We start from the raw sequence: 25,025 nt of genomic DNA on the forward strand, positions 1-25,025 counted from the left end.
GTTTCAGTTTCATTATTTTTGTAATGATATATAGTCGGAACTCAACATATGGATTTTCTTAAACAAGTTATTGAATTGTATTGATAGTATTATATAATCTGTAAATGATTAGGAGCATTGATTCAAGTTTTCACATGCAATCTTGCGACACATTAAGTTCATCCCACAGTGAGATCATGTTTCCAATCAGGAAGTGTTGTTTTTGGCCAATATGCACAGTATCTATCCCCTATTGGGGACACAGAGAAAATTATATTGGCTCAAACATGTCACCCGAATACCAGATTTAAGAATCTTCATGTATACCCTTTAAGCAGAGCTTGCTGAGAGAAAAAGACCCAAGGTATGTCCAACACTTACCTACAGAGATGTCAGCAAGTGGGATCCCAGGACTACAGACTTAAACGAATGTATGTGGGAGGAAACTGAACAAGATTGGACAACATGGAGACAGACTGAGACTGTCTACTGGTACAGACTTCATTGAGTGCAAAAGAACTGAGGCGGATAAATGAAGATCAATGAAGAAAGCTGTTCTGCTTAGCTTATTTGTACACAATAGAAAACACTTTTGCTGAAGACCTATGTAGAATATGAAGAACTTCTTGTAGAGAATTTACTAGTGTCAATTTTGAAAGAAGGGATGGTTTAGAGTTTAGACAGATAACTCAAGAATGAATATTATTATAAAACGTCCTTAAGATAGGTGAAGATCAGTATTGGTGACATAAAAGCATTATGCACAACAGCAGAGTTTCTGTCCAGGGCTTTTGCAAAAGAAGATTTGAGCCTCTTAAGTCCTCACTTCAATGGAGTTTGATGTTGATCTGGAACAAATGATTTCTCCAAGTAGAAAAGTTCATTCTTTTAAGGGAAATAATCCGTCACATTGAGTATATCTTTATACATTTTGTCTTGTCCTTCTTGTAAGCACCTACCATTAAATAGCTCTCTGAAGATAATTGCATCTAATGTCTGGGACTTTTCATCTGTAACAGAAAAGTTACTTCAAGTCTCTCATCCAATCCTACAGTGCTTCTAACTTTCATTCACTTCTAGATATTAGTTTAGCATCTAGATATTAGAATGTCTAGTTCGATATTTATTGTGTCTATAGATGTATGGTCCAGTACTGCCTTCTTTTTTTTTTTAAAGTGGAAACCATAATTTTTACAAGCTTTTCTGTCGTTTTTTTTCCATGTATGTTTACAGGGCATAACAAAGAGTGGGTTTTTGATTTTTAGTCCTTAGTTTCAAGTTTGAAAGCAGATATATACAGAAAACATTTTCTATTCAGTGTGATAGCTGACTTTTATTTACAAAAATTTCCCATTTAAATTTGCTAATTAAAATACAAGATAAAGTAGAGGGCTAAAATTAATATAATATAATAATATGGTTTAATGCTACATGTACCTTTCACACTTCAAATTAAGGAAAAAAAAATGTTATTAGTATTTCTTGTAAAGTTGGTTTTTGGATTCCACAAGTATTTCATAATACGTTAAAAAATTTATAACATAAATACTAAATCCTATACAACTATATATGTCATGATCTAGAGAAACATGAAGCTTTAGGATCTAAAAACCTTTAGCAATGTTTGTTAATTGTAAAGTAACCAAACTAATTAATAAATGCATAAATATTTTTGTCATTTCAAAGATATTTTATTTACAATATGTATTCCAACATTACATACATTCATGCATATATACAGAGTCGACATATTCTGCATTAAAAAAAAACAACACAAGATGTTTATTCACTATAAGCAACTTGTTTTGAAAGACTTGGTCTATAAATAGAATGACTTGGAAACACTTTGTGAGTTGAAATCTACGACTGAATGTACTGTCACACACAAAAGAGTTTCTCACATTATATGAATCACTCTGTGCAATGAAGATTTTATGTTTGAAAGACTCATGTAAAATGACTTAAAAGATTCAGACATCAGTAGCCACCCTGGTCACCAAAAAGATTCCCAATCTGGTCATTGTTGGGATTTACTGGGCCAAATATATCTGGAGACATGGCCATTAGATCATCCCAGATAACGCCAGCTACAAAGGCTTGACCCATCTGAAAGAAGTAAAAACAAAAGATTCACTGTAACGGAAAAGTTCTAGAGTTCAAGCTGTAGTGAAATGTCTAATAGTTCAAGCTGTAGTGAAATGTCTAATAGTTCAAGCTGTAGTGAAATGTCTAATAGTTCAAGCTGTAGTGAAATGTCTAATAGTTCAAGCTGTAGTGAAACGTCTAATAGTTAGTGAAATGTCTAATAGTTCAAGCTATAGTGAAATGTCTAATAGTTCAAGCTGTAGTGAAATGTTTAATAGTTCAAGCTGTAGTGAAATGTCTAATAGTTCAAGCTGTAGTGAAATGTCTAATAGTTAGTGAAATGTCTAATAGTTCAAGCTATAGTGAAATGTCTAATAGTTCAAGCTGTAGTGAAACATCTAATAGTTAGTGAAATGTCTAATAGTTCAAGCTGTAGTGAAATGTCTAATAGTTCAAGCTGTAGTGAAATGTCTAATAGTTCAAGCTGTAGTGAAACGTCTAATAGTTCAAGCTGTAGTGAAATGTCTAATAGTTCAAGCTGTAGTGAAATGTCTAATAGTTCAAGCTGTAGTGAAATGTCTAATAGTTCAAGCTGTAGTGAAACATCTAATAGTTAGTGAAATGTCTAATAGTTCAAGCTGTAGTGAAATGTCTAATAGTTCAAGCTGTAGTGAAATGTCTAATAGTTCAAGCTGTAGTGAAACGTCTAATAGTTCAAGCTGTAGTGAAATGTCTAATAGTTCAAGCTGTAGTGAAATGTCTAATAGTTCAAGCTGTAGTGAAATGTCTAATAGTTCAAGCTGTAGTGAAACGTCTAATAGTTCAAGCTGTAGTGAAATGTCTAATAGTTTAAGCTGTAGTGAAACGTCTAATAGTTAGTGAAATGTCTAATAGTTCAAGCTGTAGTGCAATGTCTAATAGTTCAAGCTGTAGTGAAATGTCTAATAATTTAATCCAATTTTACAAATCAATAGGGTTGATTTTTTTTAATAGTAAAATTTTCTTGCTTTCTTTTGCTATTTGCAGCTATGGAAATGATTTTTGGCTGAATTAAACATTGAAACAGCAAATTTTTAGAAGAAAAATTAATTATATAATAATTATATTATAATATATATAAAAAAAAATAACAACTAATAATTTAAGACTAAGACTGCTTTTTTAAAAAATCCTCATTGGAAATTTGTTGTGATGACAAATACTCTTATTTTTTCAATTAAAAGCAACTAAAACAAAACAACATTCCACTAAAAAGAACAGACCAATAATGAAATCTTTAAGAGGCACTTGAATTCTAGTGTAACTTACCTGGTTGTCATGGAAACCATCCACAGGCTCTATTAATTGCCAAGCTTGCCCACCTTGAGCCACCCACTTTTTGATGGCTAAAAATTAAACAAACAGCCACCCAGTTAAAAAACAAAGAATCAGACAATATGTTTGAAATAGATATACATGTGATAGATAGGAAAATATATTAGTTGAGTAGCTATCTGATCTACTAATAAAATGTTTTGGCTTTAAAGAACTATTTCTTAGTAAACATTTAATTATTAAACTAAATTATTAATTAACTTAATGACTCTAACCAAATAAATAGATTACTATCTTGCAAATAAATCATAGTCAAAGTTTTGTTGTTGTCTTAGATACAAAGTTAAGGAAAAATTTAATTCTGAGGCTACATTGTTATCTACGGACCCAAATTATTTTGTACTGTCCAACTATGACTTCCTGCAACTCACAAATGTTGAACATATTTCTAACCTCAATTTTAGTGTATAATGTCTGTATTAAAATGTTTAGTTTTGTGTTTAAATCTGAAACAAAAAGTTTACACCAGCAAATAAAATAAATATAAAACATATACCCTACCTTGATTAATTGGATTGTCCAGATAATATAAATCAAAATTGGAGTAACGTCCTTTCTGTGTTTGTGAGATACTGGACAGAACTGCTGACAGTTCTTGGGCTCTCTATAATAGATTTGTTTTTCATTAAAAAATACATAACTTTAAAGTGTATAATACACAAACTATTTTAATTTAGAAATCTTATTAGATATGGTTGCTTTTTCTTTGTATTTTTTTTTACACTAATGTGCAGTTTCAATGCCAATATATCATTAGAATACTGTCTTAAATTCTGAAGATTAAGGATGACTGCAGTACCCAGTGGCAACCTGCCTATTTTGCCATATCTAATGCAGACAAAGCGATAGTCCCCTGGGGGTCTATTTAAGTTTCCTTTTCAATGTTTGATTTTGGCAAGAACTTTTCTTTGGGTCTCAAAGGTTTGTCATCGTCCTTCAGCTGTTTCATTCAAAGACTGTTTTACGCCAGCTCCTTTCCTCTAAGTCAGTGAAGTCAAAATGGCACCTGAGTTGATCTGTTTTGCCATTCTCCTTTAAGTTTGCCAAAAAAAAGATTGCTTTTGGCGAGCAGTTGTCCCTTATTTGGGATAGGTATCCATGCTGCCGCTGTTGATTGGTAGTCCTTCTACACTTTCCACACCAGCCTCCAAGGTTATTTATAAAGTAGTCTTGCTAGTGTACACCCATGATGGAGCCTTTTATGAGAACCACTGCTTCATAAACATTGATTTTTGTTGGAAGGCAAAGAGACCTATTCCACCATATTCTCATTTGGAGGCGACCAAAAGCACTGTAGGCCTAAGTGAGACAATTTATTTCTCTAGTCAGTGACACATTGATGGAAACAGTGCTGTCCAGGTATGTGAATAGGTTGATGACATTAAGGAAGTGCCCATTATCCATCATTAGTATACTAGAAAAAAAAAGGAAAGTTCCCCTTTCAGACTTTGTTGTCTATAGGGAAGATGATGTAAAGGTCATCTGTTTCTGTGGCCCACTGTTAATGAGGGCATCATGTGGCCAGCACAACGACCAACCGCCTTTACTTTTCCCCAACTAATGTCAGGTACCCATTAGAGCTGGGTGGACTCAAAGGCGCCTAAAGATACAGAAATGAAAAATCCCAGTCATCACCAGGTTTCGAACCTCATACACCCGGTTCAGAAGCCAAGTGCTTTACAGCTCAGCCACCATAAGCCCCCCTCATTAGAATAATGACATTTGTAAATAGTATTTTTAAAATGTCAATATTCAGCCTCAAAGCTAGTATTTGTTTACTGTTTCAAGGCTGAATTCAGTCGGACATTATAATCTTCTCTTTTGAAGGAACGTCAGAAATTTTAAGATAGGAAAGAAAGAAATGAACTGGACATTGAAACAAAAATTAACAATGAAGACAAAGAAGAGCCAACTTTGTGTAAGAGTGACCTACCTTAGTTGTCAGATCTCTCATGGTTTGATTAGTGTTCATCCACCCCATGCATGGAGAGATCTAGAGGCAATGGAATAAAAAAACACCAACTAAAGATTTGATAATCCAATACTTAAAATTCATTTACACAAGAAAAAATTAAAGAAAGTACCCTTAACTCTTTCTCTCGTAACTGACGATACCAGTGTTGACTCCACCAGAATGTGGTAAATAATTATGAAGAGAAAGAGTTAAAATGATGACCTCATTTTGGAAAATTAGCTAAGAAGATGTAAAATAAAAAATAATTATTAGGTCTTCTTAGAAAAAATGTAATAAAAACAATGGCTGCCTATTCATTTGGTATATATTTAAACTATGTTCCCTTACATGGCCATCATTTCAACTATTTAAAAATGTCAGAATATTTTATTTTTGTCTTCTTTTAAACATTTCACAAAAAACTTTCAAATTTGTTCTACTCCAATTTGTTTTTCATTCAAGAAAAAAAAAACTTACTTGTAAACAATTCATGTAATCATAAAATTTTCCATAAGTAAATGTTCCCCAGTATGTAGAAGTTGGGTGAATCCTTGGGCCCATATTATCAAACAGAACTCTGCCGTCTGCTAGACCAATTAGAACCACATGACTATTGTTAGGTAAGACTTTGGCCTGCAGACAAAAATAACATGAAGATTGCAGTTACAATGTTCTCTGACAGTGAGCCACAACACCCCTTGGGCATTGACCATTTTAAATAAAAGTACCCTTTCTAGCCACAGCCTCTGGTCTGATAAATCAGAGAGTGATCAAACAGTACCTGAGTTGCAAAAGTAAACTAACAAAAATTGTGGTGGGTAATGAAAGACCAAGACAAAGAGATTGTTGAGATTTCAAAACAAAATAAAAGAAATAAATAAACGCTGGCTGTAGATGGGCACTTAGATATAAAATATGTGGTTAAAAAAATAGTGTTATGCTCTAACGAAGACATTAACTCTTTCTCTCTGTTATTAGTTGTCAACTTTTCGAAGGAATTCTTCATTTTTTCTCATTACTATTTCACTACCCTGTTATTATTAAGCTTCAATAGTTTTGTTGTTTGTTATCAGAAAATGTTGTATCTGGTATATAATTAAAGGAAAATCATGCTCTTTTTATATAACACAAAGTCAAGTTTATAAAATTAAACATTAATTTCATTTAATTGGGTCAAATCAACGATGGTATCGTCGATTAGGAGAGAAAGAGTTAAGATGAGGTGAGTGCTCACACAGCTGCTTGAATATTCACTCAAAACCTGAACCATAATCTTCAAATACAAAAACAAAATTTAATAAAATACCCAGAAAGACACAAAGATAAAGGCACATTCCTCATCCCATATGCTAGGACAAATTTGTACAAACACTCCTTCTTCCCTAGTGCTATTAGAGCATGGAATGGGTTGCCTGAGCTAGCCAGGAAAACCAGTGACTTGGCAGAATTCAAGTCATTGGTTAATATGCATGACTAAATGCATGACGCGTAGGACGTAATCATCATCTTTTTTGAAGTAACGTCTGTATTATATAAGATAAGAAGATAAGAACCTGATAAGACTTCTTGTAACTTAACATTTATTTACAAAGGGAAAAAAAATGTCTTGTTCTTTCTTGAGCATCTCTATCTAGCATTAGTAAACTAATAGTCTCTATTCTAGAACTTGTTGATATTTCCTAAGAACTCTGTTGAAACTATCTAACCCTAACATCTCTTTTGGTTCCAAGACTACTACCCACAAAATAAAACTACTTTCTAATTATACTCGCAATTTCTCCAATTTAAGAAGATAAGATTTTTCTCCTAACTGCAGCTACACAGGAAATCAAGAAAAAGTCTTACAAAACAAAGTTCTATGAAATCTTTGAAATACATTCTTTACAAAAAAAAAAAAGCAAAGAAGTTTAAAAAAAAAAAAAGAAAAAGGTAGATCTAGTAAAATAATGTACTGACCAGGTAATCCAAAGTCAGCATTGTGTTGTTATACATTTCTGCTGGTGTAGTCATGTGATCAAACGTGTCTGGATGTCTGGACAGAGTATTGGAACATTTTAAATAATAGCTTCATGAAGTCATAATAAAAGTGTCTTGAAAAGTACAATATCTTTGTGTTCCAGATGTCCCCCTGGTAATCTGACCCTCAGTTTTTGTTATTTTTATCTACACTTTTCTAATTCAGGCTGAGTGGTAAAGCACTTAAAACTTTTGAACCAATAGGCATCTCTGTTAAGACTTGGATTTTGAACTTCAGGACCATTAGGATACCCCCTAGTCCAACCAACTTTGTAAAATGTTTGTAAAATGTTTTATATGTTTCGGATGTTCCTTCAGAGTTGAAGATAATTACTTCCTAGTCCAAACCTCCCACAGGATGACGGGGGACGGGAGCGGGCAGGGTTTGAACCCTGGACCATCGATAAATCTGAACGACAGTCCAGCACGCAAACCGCACAACCAGGCAGCCATTGGTATATGACATGCACTGGGGAAGTGAAGTAAAAGCAGTTGGTTTATGTGCTGGTCACATGACACCCTCATTAACTGTCCATCATAGAAACAGATCTGACAGAGTTTAAGTCATTCATTAACAAGCATAACTAGATTGACCTAGGGATACACATAGGATGTAATCATATTATTTTTTGAAATAACGTCATTTACATCATCTACCACCATAAATAGTAAGATTAGAATGGGAAAATAGCAAGATTAGAATGGGAAAATAGCAAGATTAGAATGGGAAAATAGCAAGATTAGAATGGGAAAATAGCAAGATTAGAATGGAAAAATAGCAAGATTAGAATGGGAAAATAGCAAGATTAGAATGGAAAAATAGCAAGATTAGAATGGGATACCTTCCTAATTTAGAAAAAGTAACTCATCAAGTGAGTGTATTTGTTGAGCCGGGTGGGAAACAAAATGTCTTTGAGAACAGAGTATGAAAGCTAAATAGATGGCTTTAGGGGGGTGAATGGGGGAACTGCCCCATCCCAAGCCATGGGAGGCACCACGAAAAAGAGAATATTATATTATCATCAGCCCATCGTACAAATATTCATGGCCCTGATAGCACACGTGTGAAGGGCTCTGCTGCTAAAGCTGCCTCTTCTCTTCACAAGCTTAGCTTTTCAAATAGAAGTAGAGCTACTACTAGACATTTCCTATTTTTGACACATCTTAAAGATATAATCATTTTTTAAGATAAAGATGAAAGTCTACTTACCCATTGCAGACATCATTACCAACCAATGCATAAAACACAACCATAGGTCGATCGTTTTGTGCATTTCTGGACAACCTGAAAAATCACATTCAATAAAGTAACAGCTGCACCCACGAACACATATACTTTTTTCTTAATTACATACATTTGACAGAGTTCAAAAGTTGTTAATGCATAAATTTATAGTGAAATACCAAATATAATAATTGATCTATGCATCAAAGTTACATACGTTTTAACAATGCTATTCACAGAATTTGAATCTTCACCTGAAAAATACAATTAAAAGATAAATAGAAAAATAAATCATAAAGTACTTACGTTTTAACAATATTGTTCACGCTAGAAGATCTTTCTCCTGGAGAAGACATTTTATATTTATATGAATTTGAAACTTTTAAAACAAAACGTATATGAATGCAACATGCTGAACATTGTGTCAGAACAGATTCAATTAAATAAATGACTACATTTCACGTATGTATAGATTAGTTTACCAACCACTAAATTTCAAATAACCCTATAAGACTTTGTGTCATTTATTTTTTTTTACTTTGCAGTTCTAAGACTTAAAAATGTTTTAAGATCAAAATGGTTTACTTTTAACAATGATCATGGCATTTCAGTAAAGCACTGAAGGTTTGTGTCTCATTAAAAAAAAGTTATGTTTGATAATCATCATAAAGCGAAATAATCTTGATTGACATATTTAGAAACATTTGTCTTAATTCAGTGATCAATAGGAGATCATTCTGCAGATAAGTATAAACTTGTCACATGTAAATTATGAGTGAGTCTGGTGTGAATGTACATTTTGGTTTCTTATAGTTATAATGTTTTTTGTTTGATGTAATGCACAAATTGTAAGACAAATTTCCATACGGACAATAAAGATTATTATTATCAGTCATCACTAAGATATAATTCTATACCAGAGATTTAATCTGGTCACCAGAGGAAGACATCTCTATTATTCAAAAAATACTTCACAGATCATGACAGAATCCAGTCAAATAAAAACACCCAAACTAAAAGATTCATTTACCTGTTTATAATTAATTGGTTAAAAGTTGAAATTGATTTAGTGATGATGTTATTGTTTCATATGTTTCTGACATTTCTTCAAATTTGAAGATAATTACATCCCAGCCTAAATCTTTGCAACCAGGCAGGGTCAAACCAGGGACCATTGAGACCATCAAATGACAGTCCAGAGCTCATACCTCGCAACCAGGCAGCCTTATTTGTTTAATTAGGAATTGATGTTTACTGAGTGGCATAAACTGCTTGGCCACCTATCAAACGACTTTGGCTAAGTTCTGTTTGCAGAGGGCTTAAAGGCAACACAGAAACCTTCTTCCAGATTCCCCATTTGCACCCACATGTCTACTAGAAAAATTGGACCACAGTGCTTTGAGCATGTTAGAAACATGACAGATGTGACTTGAAAATCAATTTAAAAATAAATAAAAATTTTGTTTCAAGCCTTAGATTTTTTTTTAAGAGTTATCTTTCTTTAAAGAAAGGTTTTTAATTTTTTTTTAAGTGCTATCTTTTGTCAGGGTTCTATTTCTTGCTTGGTTCATTACTCAAATACAATTCATTAATACTTGCTTGTTCCTTGCTTTGGCATGGCTCGTTAAGGGGTTAGTTGCAATTATTACTATTAAGAACAATTACTATTAAACACACTTCAACTCCAATGGAAATATAGATAATCCTTTAATATCCGATAGAGCACAAAAAAGACAGCCGCTCTCAAGAAATATATGTACATAAACATCAGTCCAGGGAAAAACAACCGACCACTATTTTCACTCTATCATACAGAGAAAACTCACATTCAAAATCATCACACGTATACTGTTCACATTCATTTCTGGGGAAAATAAACAAAGGGATACAACTCTTTCATACTTGAATAGTAACAAAGAAATAAAATATTCACTCTCACCATACGTGCCCCTGACATCTTTCTTTAAGGAAAGGTTTTTAATGTTTTAAAAAATAATATAACTATTTACCATTGGCTGCTATATTCTGGTAGTCTCTGTGGTTACACCTGTTTCTCTGTCTGAGTCTTAGGTAGACGGAGTCCACTGGACCAGTTATAACATCAGGCCATTCATTAGTACCATAACCTACACATATTGCAAAGTTGAAAAAGCAGCAATGCAGTGACCCTAATCAAAGATTCTGTACTTGGCACTAACATTAGCTCAGGGGTTCTCAACCTGTGGGTCACGACCCCTTTGGGGGGGGGGGTCGAATGACGATTTGCCAGGGGTCGCCTAAAACCATGGAAAATATGGATTGTTTTTGTCTATTCTTCTATTGTTCTGTGTGTGTGTGTGTGTGGGGGGGGGGGTCGTGTCAGAATGGAGGGTTGTAAAATGGGTCGCCGAGCATAAAAGGTTGAGAACCGCTGCATTAGCTAATGAGATGAAATATTTACCAGTAGTAGTTGACATCATTGGCCAATCAATTTCATTCTCTATGATCATAACTGCATTTGTGAATGCTTTCTGTGGAGTAACAGGGAAATTGATTGGTCAAGTTATTTAGGTCAGCAAACACGGAATGAGATATTGGACTTTGGAAAAGAAGAAAATCTAATGTCACAGAGTTTTTTCACCATACATTGCTCAACAATGCTAAATAGGCACCCCCATAAAACGTCGAAGCATCAATTTTGAAGTTACAGAAAATACAATAAACATGCATATATGTGTCATGTGACCCTGCAGAACCAAGTAATAGAAAGGACGTTTGGGCCACGAGGCCTTCATCAGCTACGAAACAAACAAAAAAAAAAGACAAACGATTAACACAAAATAGACTTAAGTGAACTTATCTGTCCAATGTTGAATGATTGTAACACATGCCACAGTTTTACTGCAATCATGATATTAACATTCCAGCATGCCAGGACTGAGTCTATGTTTATGTCTCCTGCTAACTTTGGAGAAGGAGAGGGGTATTTGAGTTGGAGGATCAATATAGAGTTGTATTTGTTTTGATTTTTCCTTTTAGGAAGAGGTTGATTTTTGTAACTTATAGTGGTCACTGATTTTTGAGAGACAACAAGTCATTAGTTGTTTGTCTTGCTATTGAGGCGACAATTTTTTTTTGTGAATGAAGATATTTGTGTTTCTACTATTGTCATTGAAAAAATGGAGAAAGATGGTCAACAGATTTTGGCTGTGCCCCAATGATCCAGCCAAGATATGAATAGGTGAAAGTGAAGGTGTAGGAATATTTGAAATATTGAAACATGTTCTATAAATAGTTTTTACAATTGCGGATAATATTGTCATTAAAATGTAAAGATACATTCATATAATCTTAAAGTTGATAGATGTGCCGTTACCAATGGTGCAAATGAATTTTATTATTATTATATATAAATAAACAAAATGTGTTCAAAATTTTTTTATAAAAGTCTATTGCTTGAAAGCTGTGTGAAGGATAGAAACATTACTGTTGTATTAGAACAGCACAAAAGAATTAATCAACACATTACCTTAGAACCATATCACTTTATATAACCCTAAGATCTTTAAGATCTTTAGATATCATACAATCATACCTTCAAGTTACTTTTGAGCATTTTTTTTCAAAGAAATGCATCATGAAATAAATATAACCATTTTGTTTCAGTATGGCTTCTGTCCCCTTGTATAAAAAAATCTTTTTGACTCTTAAGTGTAATAATTGTGCCAAAAAAACAACAACTAAATATTAGAAGAAAATACCTGTTCCAAATATTCAGTTATTTTAATGGAAATCCAAGATAACTAAAATTACCTCAGATATAATTGTTGCATCAAACCACTGTGGAGGGAGATGAAAATGGGCACCTACAGAGTCCCCCAAGACGGCAACACCTCTGGGCTGATAGTTTGCGCACAGTTCATCTTCATATGTTTTTTTGCTTGTTAGATTGACTCCCTGAAAGCCAAAATAAACAATGTATTGTGGCCAAAAATATACCATAGTGCAAAATAATCTTAATGAGCCAAAGTTCTATATCTTTTTTTTAAACTAAATGGAATGCAGTTACAAATCTGATATAAATAGATTTATTATAACTGCTCCATTTGTTCATGATTTACAGCAGTCTTGTGTTATCATAATATAATCTTTTGTTATTATAATTTAGTCTTGCATTAACATAATGTTATAACCCTAGTGGCGGAAATAAAGGGTTAATGTGTGTGTGACCTACTGACACACGAGACTAGGGCGAATCACGCAGGTCAACGGCTGTTGAACAAGGGACAGTACTGCTAATACACGCAAATATGGCCCGTGCTGTGGTCATGTGACGAGAGCCTTCACGGACCAGAGACAGAGCATGTTAGAAAGAAGTCAGTAGAGTCCAGGACAACAAGCAATTAGAACAATGTGCTACAAAGTGAGTCCTCGAAAATGTAGCTGTACGAGCTAGAGAGACTTGTATTGATAAGTTGGGCAGTTCTGTTGTGTAGCAAAGCATTTGAAGTTAGTGTAGCCAATTGTGTTTATTGGCTGTTGATGATGTAATCGTAAATAAACCGCCACATTGTTACTTGAGACTCTTGTTGTCAAGTTGATGTTTTAGATGTGTTGTGTTGTTGGGCAGTTTTTACAGAATGCCTGATTAGGAGAGAACGTAACTTGCGTTATCACAATCAGTCTTTTATCAGATAGGTCTTGGCCATCTGCTAGACCACAATATGTCATAACAGTACAGTGGACTAGATTAGATGAGACAAGAACCATAACTCGATATAATTTTTCCTAAAATATTAGCAAGAAAGTAAAAGAGTTGGTTACAAGAGGACAATAGAAAAAAATTAAATGTTTTAAAAAAGTTGATTGATATTTACATAATACTTACATATATACCATTACAATTAGAATCCATGATGTCATCTCCATCTTTTGGTCTAATGAGCACATTATGTAAGAGAGAAAAGAAATCTGCATGTAGTTTTGTCGACAAATTTTTTTTTCTTACCAATATTTATGTCTCATGCACAATTTAAACAATGTAAAAAATATTTTATTCAAATTACAATGATCTCATTGAGGCTGAAGATCAATTTTTTAAAATATTTTTTTTTCCCTTTTAGCCAAAGACACAATGTACGGTAGTAGAGTAAAGAATTTTAATATATATTTAATGTTCTATGTTCCCAAATATTGTCTACAATATAACTATATTGCCAAATGTTATCTACATAGCCAAATCTTAATTTAAAAAAGAAGACGATTATGTCCTACGCATCATGCATTTAGTCATGCATATTAACCATAATCAATAACCTAAATTCTGTTAAGTCACTGTTTTTTCTGGCTAGCTCAGGCAACCCATTCCATGCCCTAATAGCACTAGGGAAGAAGGAGTATTTACACAAATTTGTCCTAGCATATGGTGCCTTTATCTTTGTGTCTGCATTGGCCTATGGAAAAGGCTTCGGAAGTTAGCTCTGAGGAAAAATCAGGAGCTGGCGACCCTAAGGCAGTTTGCAGCACTCAGTGCTACACCCTGGCAGAACCTACGACGCCGCTGACCCCAAACTGTATCGGCACTGCCGTTCCGTTGGATACATCAGCTGCGTGGAGAGGGGGGGGGGACTGATATGTGGGCGACTTCGCTCCGACCACAGCTAATGCCAAGGCATTCATCTCGTTTCCATGAGATGATCCATAGTCGCTTCACGACTGAAGGAGGCCATATATATATATATATATATATATATATATATATATATATATATATAAATAGCTTCCTAGTTATTTCTTCTTATCTTATCTTATATAATACAGACGTTACTTCAAAAAAGAAGATGATTACGTCCTACGCGTTATGCATTTAGTCATGCATATTAACCAATGACTTAAATTCTGCCAAGTCACAGGTTTTCCTGGCTAGCTCAGGCAACCCATTCCATGCTCTAATAGCACTAGGGAAGAAGGAGCATTTGTACACATTTGTCCTAGCATATGAGACGAGTAATGTGCCTTTATCTTTGTGTCTGTATAGGCCTATATATAGCCTGTATATATTAATATATATATATATATATATATATATATATATATAAATGGCTTCCTAGTTATTTCCAAACATTATATCTCTGACTTGACTTACATAACTCCGGGATAGACGTAGTTGAAATCATCAGAACAATCTTTTCCTCTCCAGGCAGTACCACGCAAACTCTTGAAATGATAGCATTAGGCATTAGGCATGATTTGCAGCCAAGTCGGTACAGTCAAATCATAAAAGCTCAGTATAACACATAGAATCTATATGTACTAGGATATAGATCTAGATACATTTATAAAATAACTCTTTTTTTGGTGCCATTACTTAGAAGCCAAATCATCCTGGAAAACTCTATTGAGTTTGACTCTTTAATAGATGGAATGGTGAATACGATTAACACACAATATAATAACGATCTTCTATGTAGAAATTCTTAGGGCATGATTTTTCAAACAGAGTAATAAATAAGAATAATAATAAGGCTAGTCTTGAGTCCGAAGATTAGTGAGGAATGCAGTTTTTCCCGTGGCTGCGCAGCCCCAGTTGTGACAAATACTAATGAGGAATAAAACAGACTATAATGAAAAAAAGACAGTTTTTTTTTTCATTTTCTTATCTTATAATATATATCGCATACATTTTTTTCAAAATATTCTTTTAGGCCTAACGTCCATCTGTTAGTCTATTCGTGCTTGTTAACCAAAGACGTCTGGGACTCAATTTGTCTAAAAAAAAATATTGCTGTATTTTAGCACGCGACAAGGCTTAAATTGATATAGATCTAGATTTAGATATAAAACTTTTAGATCGTGACCAGGTGTAGTAACCGATCTTTAACTTCGTGTGAAACTATGATTTAGGTACAGGCGTGCTGTGCTTAGTCAGGCGTGAAATCAGAAAACAGCTGATTATTTTATAGTTATTACTTTTTCTAGTTTGGGGATGAAAAAAAAAAAGAAGTCTTCCTTGAGAAAGGGAGTGTAACTTTTGCCAGGTTATTTTTGTTCAAACGAAATTTGTTAGAAGCTAATTTAAAAAGTCAAATTGTAGCATAAATAACAGATCCATATAATGGATCAATGAACTCCATAAATATCTCACTCTATCCATTCGTTTTTAACCGAAGATTTTATTAAACATCATATTCAATCACATCTCTCTTCACGCCCAACTGCAATTGTTAAGATGGTAAACACTTTTCAGTTTTCAATAAAGAGACTGCAAGTGAGTGACTATGCAACTAAAAAGATGATAAACGAAACAAAAGAAAACTTACATAGTACGTACTAAAACCGTCTTTGTCCAAATCAACTGCTGGGATCTGATTGGCTACAGTTCTGTAATACAACGTAATATGGTGACAATTAAACACGTTCAGATAATTTTACTTGTATAATTTTATTTGTATAGGTCTGTGACGTTTTTCTTATAGAAAGAAAATCTAATGTTTAGCCTAAGCAAAGCTTTTTTCTGCAGGTCTAAGGTATGGTAGTAGGCACGTGTCATACGCAGGACATCACATCAACAATCATAAGAGAACATCACATCAACAATCCAAAGAGCACATCACATTAACAATCGAAAGAGCACATCAAATCAACAATCAAAAGAGCACATCACATCAACAATCCAAAAAGCACAGCACATTAACAATCATTAACAATCCAAAGAGCACATCACTTTAATAATCATTAACAGTCCAAAGAGCACATCACATTAATAATCATAAACAATCCAAAAAGCACATCAAAATCCAGAGAGCTCATCAACAATTCAAAGAGAACATCACATCAACAATCATTAGCACTCGAAAGAGCACATAAAATCAACAATCAGAAGAGCACATTAACAATCCAAAGACCACATCACATTAACAAGCCAAAGAGCACATTAACAATCCAAAGACCACATCACATTAACAAGCCAAAGAGCACATTAACAATCCAAAGACCACATCACATTAACAAGCCAAAGAGCACATTAACAATCCAAAGACCACATCACATTAACAAGCCAAAAAGCACATCAACAATCCAAAGAGCACATTAACAATCCAAAGACCACATCACATTAACAAGCCAAAGAGCACATTAACAAGCCAAAGAGCACATCACATTAACAAGCCAAAGAGCACATTAACAATCCAAAGACCACATCACATTAACAAGCCAAAGAGCACATTAACAATCCAAAGACCACATCACATTAACAAGCCAAAAAGCACATCAACAATCCAAAGAGCACATTAACAATCCAAAGACCACATCACATTAACAAGCCAAAGAGCACATTAACAAGCCAAAGAGCACATTAACAATCCAAAGACCACATCACATTAACAAGTCAAAGAGCACATTAACAATCCAAAGACCACATCACATTAACAAGCCAAAGAGCACATTAACAAGCCAAAGAGCACATCACATTAACAAGCCAAAGAGCACATTAACAATCCAAAGACCACATCACATTAACAAGCCAAAGAGCACATTAACAATCCAAAGACCACATCACATTAACAAGCCAAAAAGCACATCAACAATCCAAAGAGCACATTAACAATCCATGACCACATCACATTAACAAGCCAAAGAGCACATTAACAAGCCAAAGAGCACATTAACAATCCAAAGACCACATCACATTAACAAGTCAAAGAGCACATTAACAATCCAAAGACCACATCACATTAACAAGCCAAAGAGCACATTAACAATCCAAAGACCACATCACATCAACAATCCAAAGAGCACATTAACAATCCAAAGACCACATCACATTAACAAGCCAAAGAGCACATTAACAATCCAAAGACCACATCACATCAACAATCCAAAGAGCACATTAACTATCCAAAGACCACATCACATTAACAAGCCAAAAAGCACATCAACAATCCAAAGAGCACATTAACAATCCAAAGACCAAATCACATTAACAAGCCAAAGAGCACATCAACAATCCAAAGAGCACATTAACAATCCAAAGACCACATCACATTAACAAGTCAAAGAGCACATCAACAATCCAAAGAGCACATTAACAATCAAAAGACCAAATCACATCAACAATCCAAAGAGCACATTAACAATCCAAAGACCACATCACATTAACAAGCCAAAGAGCACATCAACAATCCAAAGAGCACATTAACAATCCAAAGACCAAATCACATCAACAATCCAAAGAGCACATTAACAATCCAAAGACCACATCACATTGGCTGCCTGGTCGTGCGGTTTGCGCGCTGGACTGTCGTTCGGACTTATCGATAGTCCCGGGTTCAAACCCTGCCCGCTCCCATCCCCCGTCGTCCTGCGGGAGGTTTGGACTAGGAAGTAAATCTTCAACTCTGAAGGAACATCCGAAACACGTAAAACATAAAATAAACAAAACATTTTTTAACTAATCAAAGAGCACATTAACAATCCAAAGACCACATCACATTAACTAGCCAAAGAGCACATCAACAATCCAAAGAGCACATCACTTGACCAAGCATTCATAAATAAACACATAATAATTTGATTAAGTGGGTAAATATTTACATCAGATGTAGGTCACACTAGAGGCAATAGTTCACATCCTTATATAGTCACGTGCTGCCTTAAGAGTTCAAGGTTAGCATCTACATTTTCACTGTCATGCAATTAGATTTACATAAGGACATGATAAGGACTAAATGTAAGACCTGTTCGCTATCGTTACTTTTATTAACGGGCCTAATTATCATCAATCTGGAATCCCTTTGTAGTGACTGAGTCTGGGACGTCCAGTGAAATATTTACTATTAGTAGTATGTGCTCTGGACTGTCGTGTCACTGAACCAAGGTTTGAGCCCTCTACGCCACCCCCCATCCCCTATGTGCTCTGCTTTCGAAACGAGGCTTCCCTGGGATCGAATTCTGGTTAAAATTGGTATTTTTCTTTCGGGATCTTTAGGGCGACTCTGAGTCCACCCAGCTCTAATGGTTACCTGACATTAGTTGATGAAAAGTAAAGGAGGTTTGTCGTTATGCTGGCCACAAGACACCCTCGATAACAGTGGGCCACAGAAACAGATGACTTTACAATATCTACCCTATAGATCGCCAGGTCTGAAAGGGGAACTTTTTTTAAAATATCGCAATGGCTCTTATAGCATTACACTTTTATTTGCTAGTGAGCACGTTACAGAGGTGACGTCACATTTTTTTCTATAGAGGGCTTGGGGGGGGGGAGGGGGGAGACTGTATTCATTAATATTCTCTGTAGAAAATAACAAGAAAGTTGAGACTATGACTATGAGGCTAGGTTGCTACTTGCACCCCCCCCCCTTTCAAATGTACTTTCAAAACTTTTCTAACGACTATTCTGTTGTTGCTTAGTGGACTGTCAGTTTGAATATTGTGGCACATTGATGTTGTCATATATGAAAACCTGTACCGATACCAGTTGTCTCATAACCCTCTCCAAACTTGCAGACAGAACTTCCAAACGTAACGGTAAATGGCCTAGACCTTTCTCTCATGCATAGCCTAATTAATAATAGTTTGAAAACATTTTGGTTTAAAATTTTTACTTACTTTTTTATCCAGTCACATATTTCTTTAATCCCAGGAACATCACAAATATCAACACCCAACTTGAAGTTGGACTGTTGAAAGAGATGAATATTAGTTTTAGATCCTTCTGCGCCTTACGTAAAGAACATATAGGGTCTACATACGATCATAATCATATATTCACCTTTCTCTAAATATTATATATATATATATATATATATATATATATATATATATATATATATATATATATATATACAGATATAACCTTTAAAACTGAAGTGCATAAAGAATTAATTAACAACTTTTTCAACGTAAGAACTGGTTAATCCAGACCCAGTTAAGTGTTGGTCTTCTGCAAGCTACTTTGTTCATGCAGAATTATGCCAGGTAATTGATAAATCTGGTCAAAGATTTAAATAATTGGTCTTTTAAAAAAAACAGATAGGCTTATGCAAGTATACGCATTATTTTTTTTTTAAGTTTTTTTTTTATAGGTCTAAACATTTGGATGTTTAGTTTGACAGTGTAATAAATAAAGAAGATAATTCCTTCTGAAGGTAAAAGACACACTTTGAAGGTAAACAACACATTCTTCTAAAAGTAAGCAACACATTCTGAAGCTAAGCAACATCCTTTTAAAGGTAAACATTTTAAAGGTAAACATTCTAAAGGTTAACAACACAATCTAAAGGTAAACAACACATTCTAAAGGTTAACAACACATTCTAAAGGGAAACAACAAATTCTGAAATTAAGTGACGCATTCTTTTGTCAGTAAGGTCCCCTTTCAGTCCTTGTGGTCTATAGGGCAGATGATGTTAATGTCATCTGTTTCTGTGGCCTACGATTTACGAGGGTGTCATGTGGCCAGCACAATGACCAACCGCCTTTACTTTTGCCCATTAGAGCTGGTGGACTCAGGGGCGCCCAAAGATTCCGAAATAAAAAATCCCCCGATTCGTAAGCCAAGCGCCTTACCGCTAAGCCACCGCGCCACTTTTGTCGGTAAATAACATATTATTTAATCAAGCGACACATTCTAAAGGGAAACAACACATTCTGTATGTAAACATATGCTGTACATTCTAAAGGTAAAAAAAACAACATTCTGAAGGTAAGTAACCCTTTTGAAGGTAAGTAATAAATTCTGAAGGTTAAAAACATTCTGATGATAAACAACACATTCTAAAGGAAAACAGCGCGTTCCGAAGGCTAAAGGAACACATTCTGATGGTAAAACATTCTAAAGGTGACTAGGTGACAACATATTCTGTAGGAGCTAACTCTTAGTCAACATTTTTCACTAACCTTTTGTAACAATGGAATGATTGACTGTCTAGCTGCATCCACTCTTTGTTGAAATTGCCATTCCTGGGAAAAAAAGTCCGTAAGTTAGACATGGAGACAAGAAGCACGTCAAAAAAGTCTCAAGTCTAGATTTAAATTGACAGTTTTACTACACAAAGTATTCATGTTGCTGGCCTGACCTATATATTTCATGTATAGTGAAGTAAAGTAAGCCTTTCAGTCCTTGCGATCTATAGGGCAGATAATGTAAAGGTCATCTATAGCCCTAACTAGGGTCTCATGTGGCCAGCATAACGGACTTGAATGTCCACAACTAATGTCAAGTACCTTTTAGAGTTGGGTGGATTCAGAGACGCCATAAAGACCCCGAAAATAAAAATCCTAGTCTTCACCTGAGATGAACTCCGATTGGGAATGGCTGCCTGGTCGTGCGGTTTGCGCGCTGGACTGTCGTTCAGATTTGTCGATGGTCCTGGGTTCAAACCCTGCCCGCTCCCATCGTCCTGCGGGAGGTTTGGACTAGGAAGTAACTATCTTCAACACTGAAGGAACATCCGAAACATGTAAAACATTCTACATAGCCCTAGCGTCACCAGGATTCGAACCCGGTACCCAAGCGCTTCCATATTATAAGACTTTGTTGATCATTATTGGAAATTGATTGTGAACACAAGAACTCTTTTTGAATTAGAAACAACAAAAACATCCCATTAAAGAGAATGCAAACAACACACTGAGAAGCTCATTGAGTGACGACACACAAATACCATGATCCGAGTCACGTGACGTGACACAATGTAACATGGATTGTACAAAACGTACTAGGACATTGATTGAGTTTAATAAAGTGTACACACATTTAAACTAGCGGCAGACGGCGGTAACATTGAATGGCAGGTTGGTTGACCTGGATCAGTGTGACAGAACTTCAGAGCATGGCAAGCCACATCTGGATCAGCTCCATCCACGATACTGAGGATGGAAACATAAGTTACAATGAGACTTACATCTGACACTATTTTATGATCAAGCCCTGTTCCATTTAGATTTGACTTTGTATTAAAGCAGGGCTGATCGTCTTAACTGCTAGATTACACAAAGATTTGACTTACAACTGTATCAACGCAGGGCCGAGTGTCTTTACTGCTAGATTACATAAAAATTTGACTAACAGCTGTATCAACGCAGGGCCGAGAGTCTTAACTGCTAGATTACATAAAGATTTGACTTACAGCTATATCAAAGCAGGGCCGAGCATCTTAAATGCTAGATTACTTAAAGATTTGACTTACAGCTGTATCAAAGCAGGGCCGAGAGTCTTAACTGCTAGATTACACAAAGATTTGACTAACAGCTGTATCAACGCAGGGCCGAGCGTCTTAACTGCTAGATTACATAAAGATTTGACTTACAGCTGTATCAACGCAGGGTCGATTGTCTTAACTGCTAGATTACACAAAGATTTGACTTACAGCTGTATCAAAGCAGGGCCGAGTGTCTTAACTGCTAGATTACACAAAGGCTTGATCTCAGTCGGTAGAAATGAGCAGAGTTTCTCCAGGGTTGTGACGATGCTAGTGTTGTGGAACTCGCTGTACTGTTCCACTAAAGCTACGATCACACTGCAAGCTGTGGAGAGGTAGATAAGGACAATCTGGTATTTACATGGTTTAAGCAACATACAACTACACAGTTTTAAAGTACGTTTAGGATGTTTTACATGTTTCGGATGTTTGACATATTTCGGATGTTTTACATGTTTCGGATGTTTGACATGTTTCGGATGTTTGACATGTTTCGGATATTTGACATGTTTCGGATATTTGACATGTTTCGGATATTTGACATGTTTCGGATATTTGACATGTTTCGGATATTTGACATGTTTCGGATGTTTGACGTGTTTCGGATATTTGACATGTTTCGGATGTTTGACATGTTTCGGATATTTGACATGTTTCGGATATTTGACATGTTTCGGATGTTTGACATGTTTCGGATGTTTGACATGTTTCGGATGTTTGACATGTTTCGGATATTTGACATGTTTCGGATATTTGACATGTTTCGGATATTTGACATGTTTCGGATGTTTGACATGTTTCGGATATTTGACATGTTTCGGATATTTGACATGTTTCGGATGTTTGACAAGTTTCGGATATTTGACATGTTTCGGATGTTTGACATGTTTCGGATATTTGACATGTTTCGGATATTTGACATGTTTCGGATATTTGACATGTTTCGGATGTTTGACATGTTTCGGATATTTGACATGTTTCGGATATTTGACATGTTTCGGATGTTTGACATGTTTCGGATGTTTGACATGTTTCGGATGTTTGACATGTTTCGGATATTTGACATGTTTCGGATATTTGACATGTTTCGGATATTTGACATGTTTCGGATGTTTGACATGTTTCGGATATTTGACATGTTTCGGATATTTGACATGTTTCGGATGTTTGACATATTTCGGATATTTGACATGTTTCGGATGTTTTACATGTTTCGGATATTTGACATGTTTCGGATATTTGACATGTTTCGGATGTTTTACATGTTTCGGATATTTGACATGTTTCGGATGTTTGACATGTTTCGGATATTTGACATGTTTCGGATGTTTGACATGTTTCGGATGTTTGACATGTTTCGGATTGAGAGTTGAAGGTGATCTAAATCCTATCTATTGTTAGAGGCCGATGACTTTCAGTTGGTAGACATCTAAACCGCTGAAGGCGTATTACATCTTAGTTTATAAAAACTTGATATAACTTGAATAAATTCTTAGTGAATAATAATAGATTTAACTTGTATTACAGTATAAACACATTGAACTTGAGATGAAATGAAATAAATGTAGTACACATTAGTAATAATATAAACTAGTATTTTGAACAAAATCTAACTCACTACAAGAACACGTCTTTTCACTATGGCATTCTGGAGTTGTCTGTCCTACCCATAACAGCAGACGACAATGCAGCTTATCTTGCATCATTCACAGTGCATAGCCACCAACCAATCGCTAACTTCTTCTCACACACTCTCTCTTTTACACTTGCCCAAACCTCTCGCAGGACGATGGTTTATGACAGCGGGCAAGGTATGAACCCGGGACCATCAAGACTTCGAATGACAGACCAGCGCGCATACCAAGCAGCCATTCTCAGTGTTCAGACCTAAGCGATAATTGTAAGACGGAAATCACAAACAAAATAATAATAAACACTGACGCATATATTCAACCATAGGGCCAACACTCGTCCACCACCAAGTCAGTCAGTCAGTCACTCACTTGCGCAGTTGGTGCCTCCATTTACTGATTGGTGAGTCACAGGAACAATGGCCACCAGCATGAGCCCCATCACCACTGACCACTTGCTGACCACGATGGACATGATGACACTGCAGTCTGGTCAAACACATGAACTCAAGATCTTGAATTCCAAATACCACTTGTGATTGTCCCCAAAGGCTTCTCTCCCTTATGGAGTCTAGGACATAACAATGATCAATATTTTATTACCGGGTACAATTTCTGCATTTTCCTTTATTATGTGTGAAAGTAAATAGCATAGCTGTCTCTTAAATAGGTATAACTACACGCGTCTTCTCAGGGCCGGATTTCGGTTTGGGCCCCAAATTATTTTCAAGAAAGAGAGTTGTCGATGATTTCGCTTAATTTCTATTATGGGGGCCCCTCTCTTGTAGGTGCGAATGTGTGGTATTCCTTTAAATTGGGCCCTGCGTCTTTTGTACACCATATTTAAGTTCTATCAGGTGCTTAGCTGATCGGTAAAAAAAATAAGTTCCCATAACCGATAATCAAAAGTGACCTCTTTTTTTTTTAGTGAACTTTTTGAGATGAAACAATAGGAGCAAACAAAATTAAAATCAGTTTAGTATGCTACAGGTTTAGAGTTTAGACTTTAGAAAACCCAAAGGTTGCGACAAAAGGATTGTTAAGGATTGTCTCCCTTTATGCGTGTCTTGTTTCTCAATGTCAATGCTGGGATCGCAGACCTACAGTATATATAGGTATGTGGCTGGGACATGCTAGAACTGTTAGAGAAATGCCAGTTAGAAGGCTGAACACTTAGTTCTACAAGAGTTTTGGTTCCTGAAGGATTCATTCTACTGAACTAGGTCACTCCAAAAGAGTACATAAGGAAGGGAGGTAAGAATAAAAGTTTTTTGGATCAAACAACGAGATATAGTTTTCTTTATGTGAATTTTATTATGTAGGTTTTTTTTACTTTGTTGTCTTCTAACTGTTCAGAAGCTAAGAGAGATAGAGAGAGAAAGAAAGAGAGAGAGAGAAAAAAGCACGAAAACGTGCGCGTTGCCTGTACCAACCAACTTATTTTAAAAAGTATCGAAATTCTTAAATTTTAATATGTATTTCTTTTAGTTATTTAGTTGTTTGTTCGTTTGTTTAAAATGTTTTACATATTTCGGATGTTCCTTCAGAGTTGAAGATAGTTTACTTCCTAGTCCAAACCT

General features: G+C 35.2%; 1 protein-coding gene across 3 annotated transcripts; it reads right to left on the reverse strand.

Moving 5' to 3' along the window:
- Positions 1-1,648: 1,648 nt before the first annotated feature.
- On the reverse strand, positions 1,649-24,016 carry LOC106066188 (acyloxyacyl hydrolase-like). 3 transcript variants are annotated; one of them, XM_056035506.1, is made up of 19 exons: positions 23,818-24,016; positions 21,983-22,139; positions 21,368-21,482; positions 20,511-20,573; positions 19,221-19,291; positions 15,932-15,992; positions 14,758-14,828; positions 13,501-13,549; positions 12,426-12,569; positions 11,074-11,143; positions 10,643-10,759; positions 8,940-8,976; positions 8,619-8,693; positions 7,349-7,424; positions 5,870-6,025; positions 5,372-5,431; positions 3,940-4,042; positions 3,373-3,449; positions 1,649-2,085 (listed from the first exon to the last, which is right to left on the reverse strand). In XM_056035506.1, exons 1-19 carry the CDS (start codon positions 23,918-23,920, stop codon positions 1,957-1,959), a joined length of 1,734 nt encoding a protein of 577 aa, XP_055891481.1. In that variant the 5' UTR covers positions 23,921-24,016; the 3' UTR covers positions 1,649-1,956. The 3 variants fall into 3 exon arrangements, with proteins under 3 accessions (XP_055891481.1, XP_055891480.1, XP_055891479.1); XM_056035505.1 differs by lacking the exon at positions 8,940-8,976 and adding an exon at positions 8,851-8,887 and having other exon boundaries at positions 19,221-19,294; XM_056035504.1 differs by having other exon boundaries at positions 19,221-19,294.
- Between the last annotated feature and the right edge of the window lie 1,009 nt (positions 24,017-25,025).

The sequence above is a fragment of the Biomphalaria glabrata genome, chromosome 7, assembly GCF_947242115.1.
Source record: "Biomphalaria glabrata chromosome 7, xgBioGlab47.1, whole genome shotgun sequence".
Classification (NCBI taxonomy): Eukaryota; Metazoa; Mollusca; class Gastropoda; family Planorbidae; genus Biomphalaria; species Biomphalaria glabrata.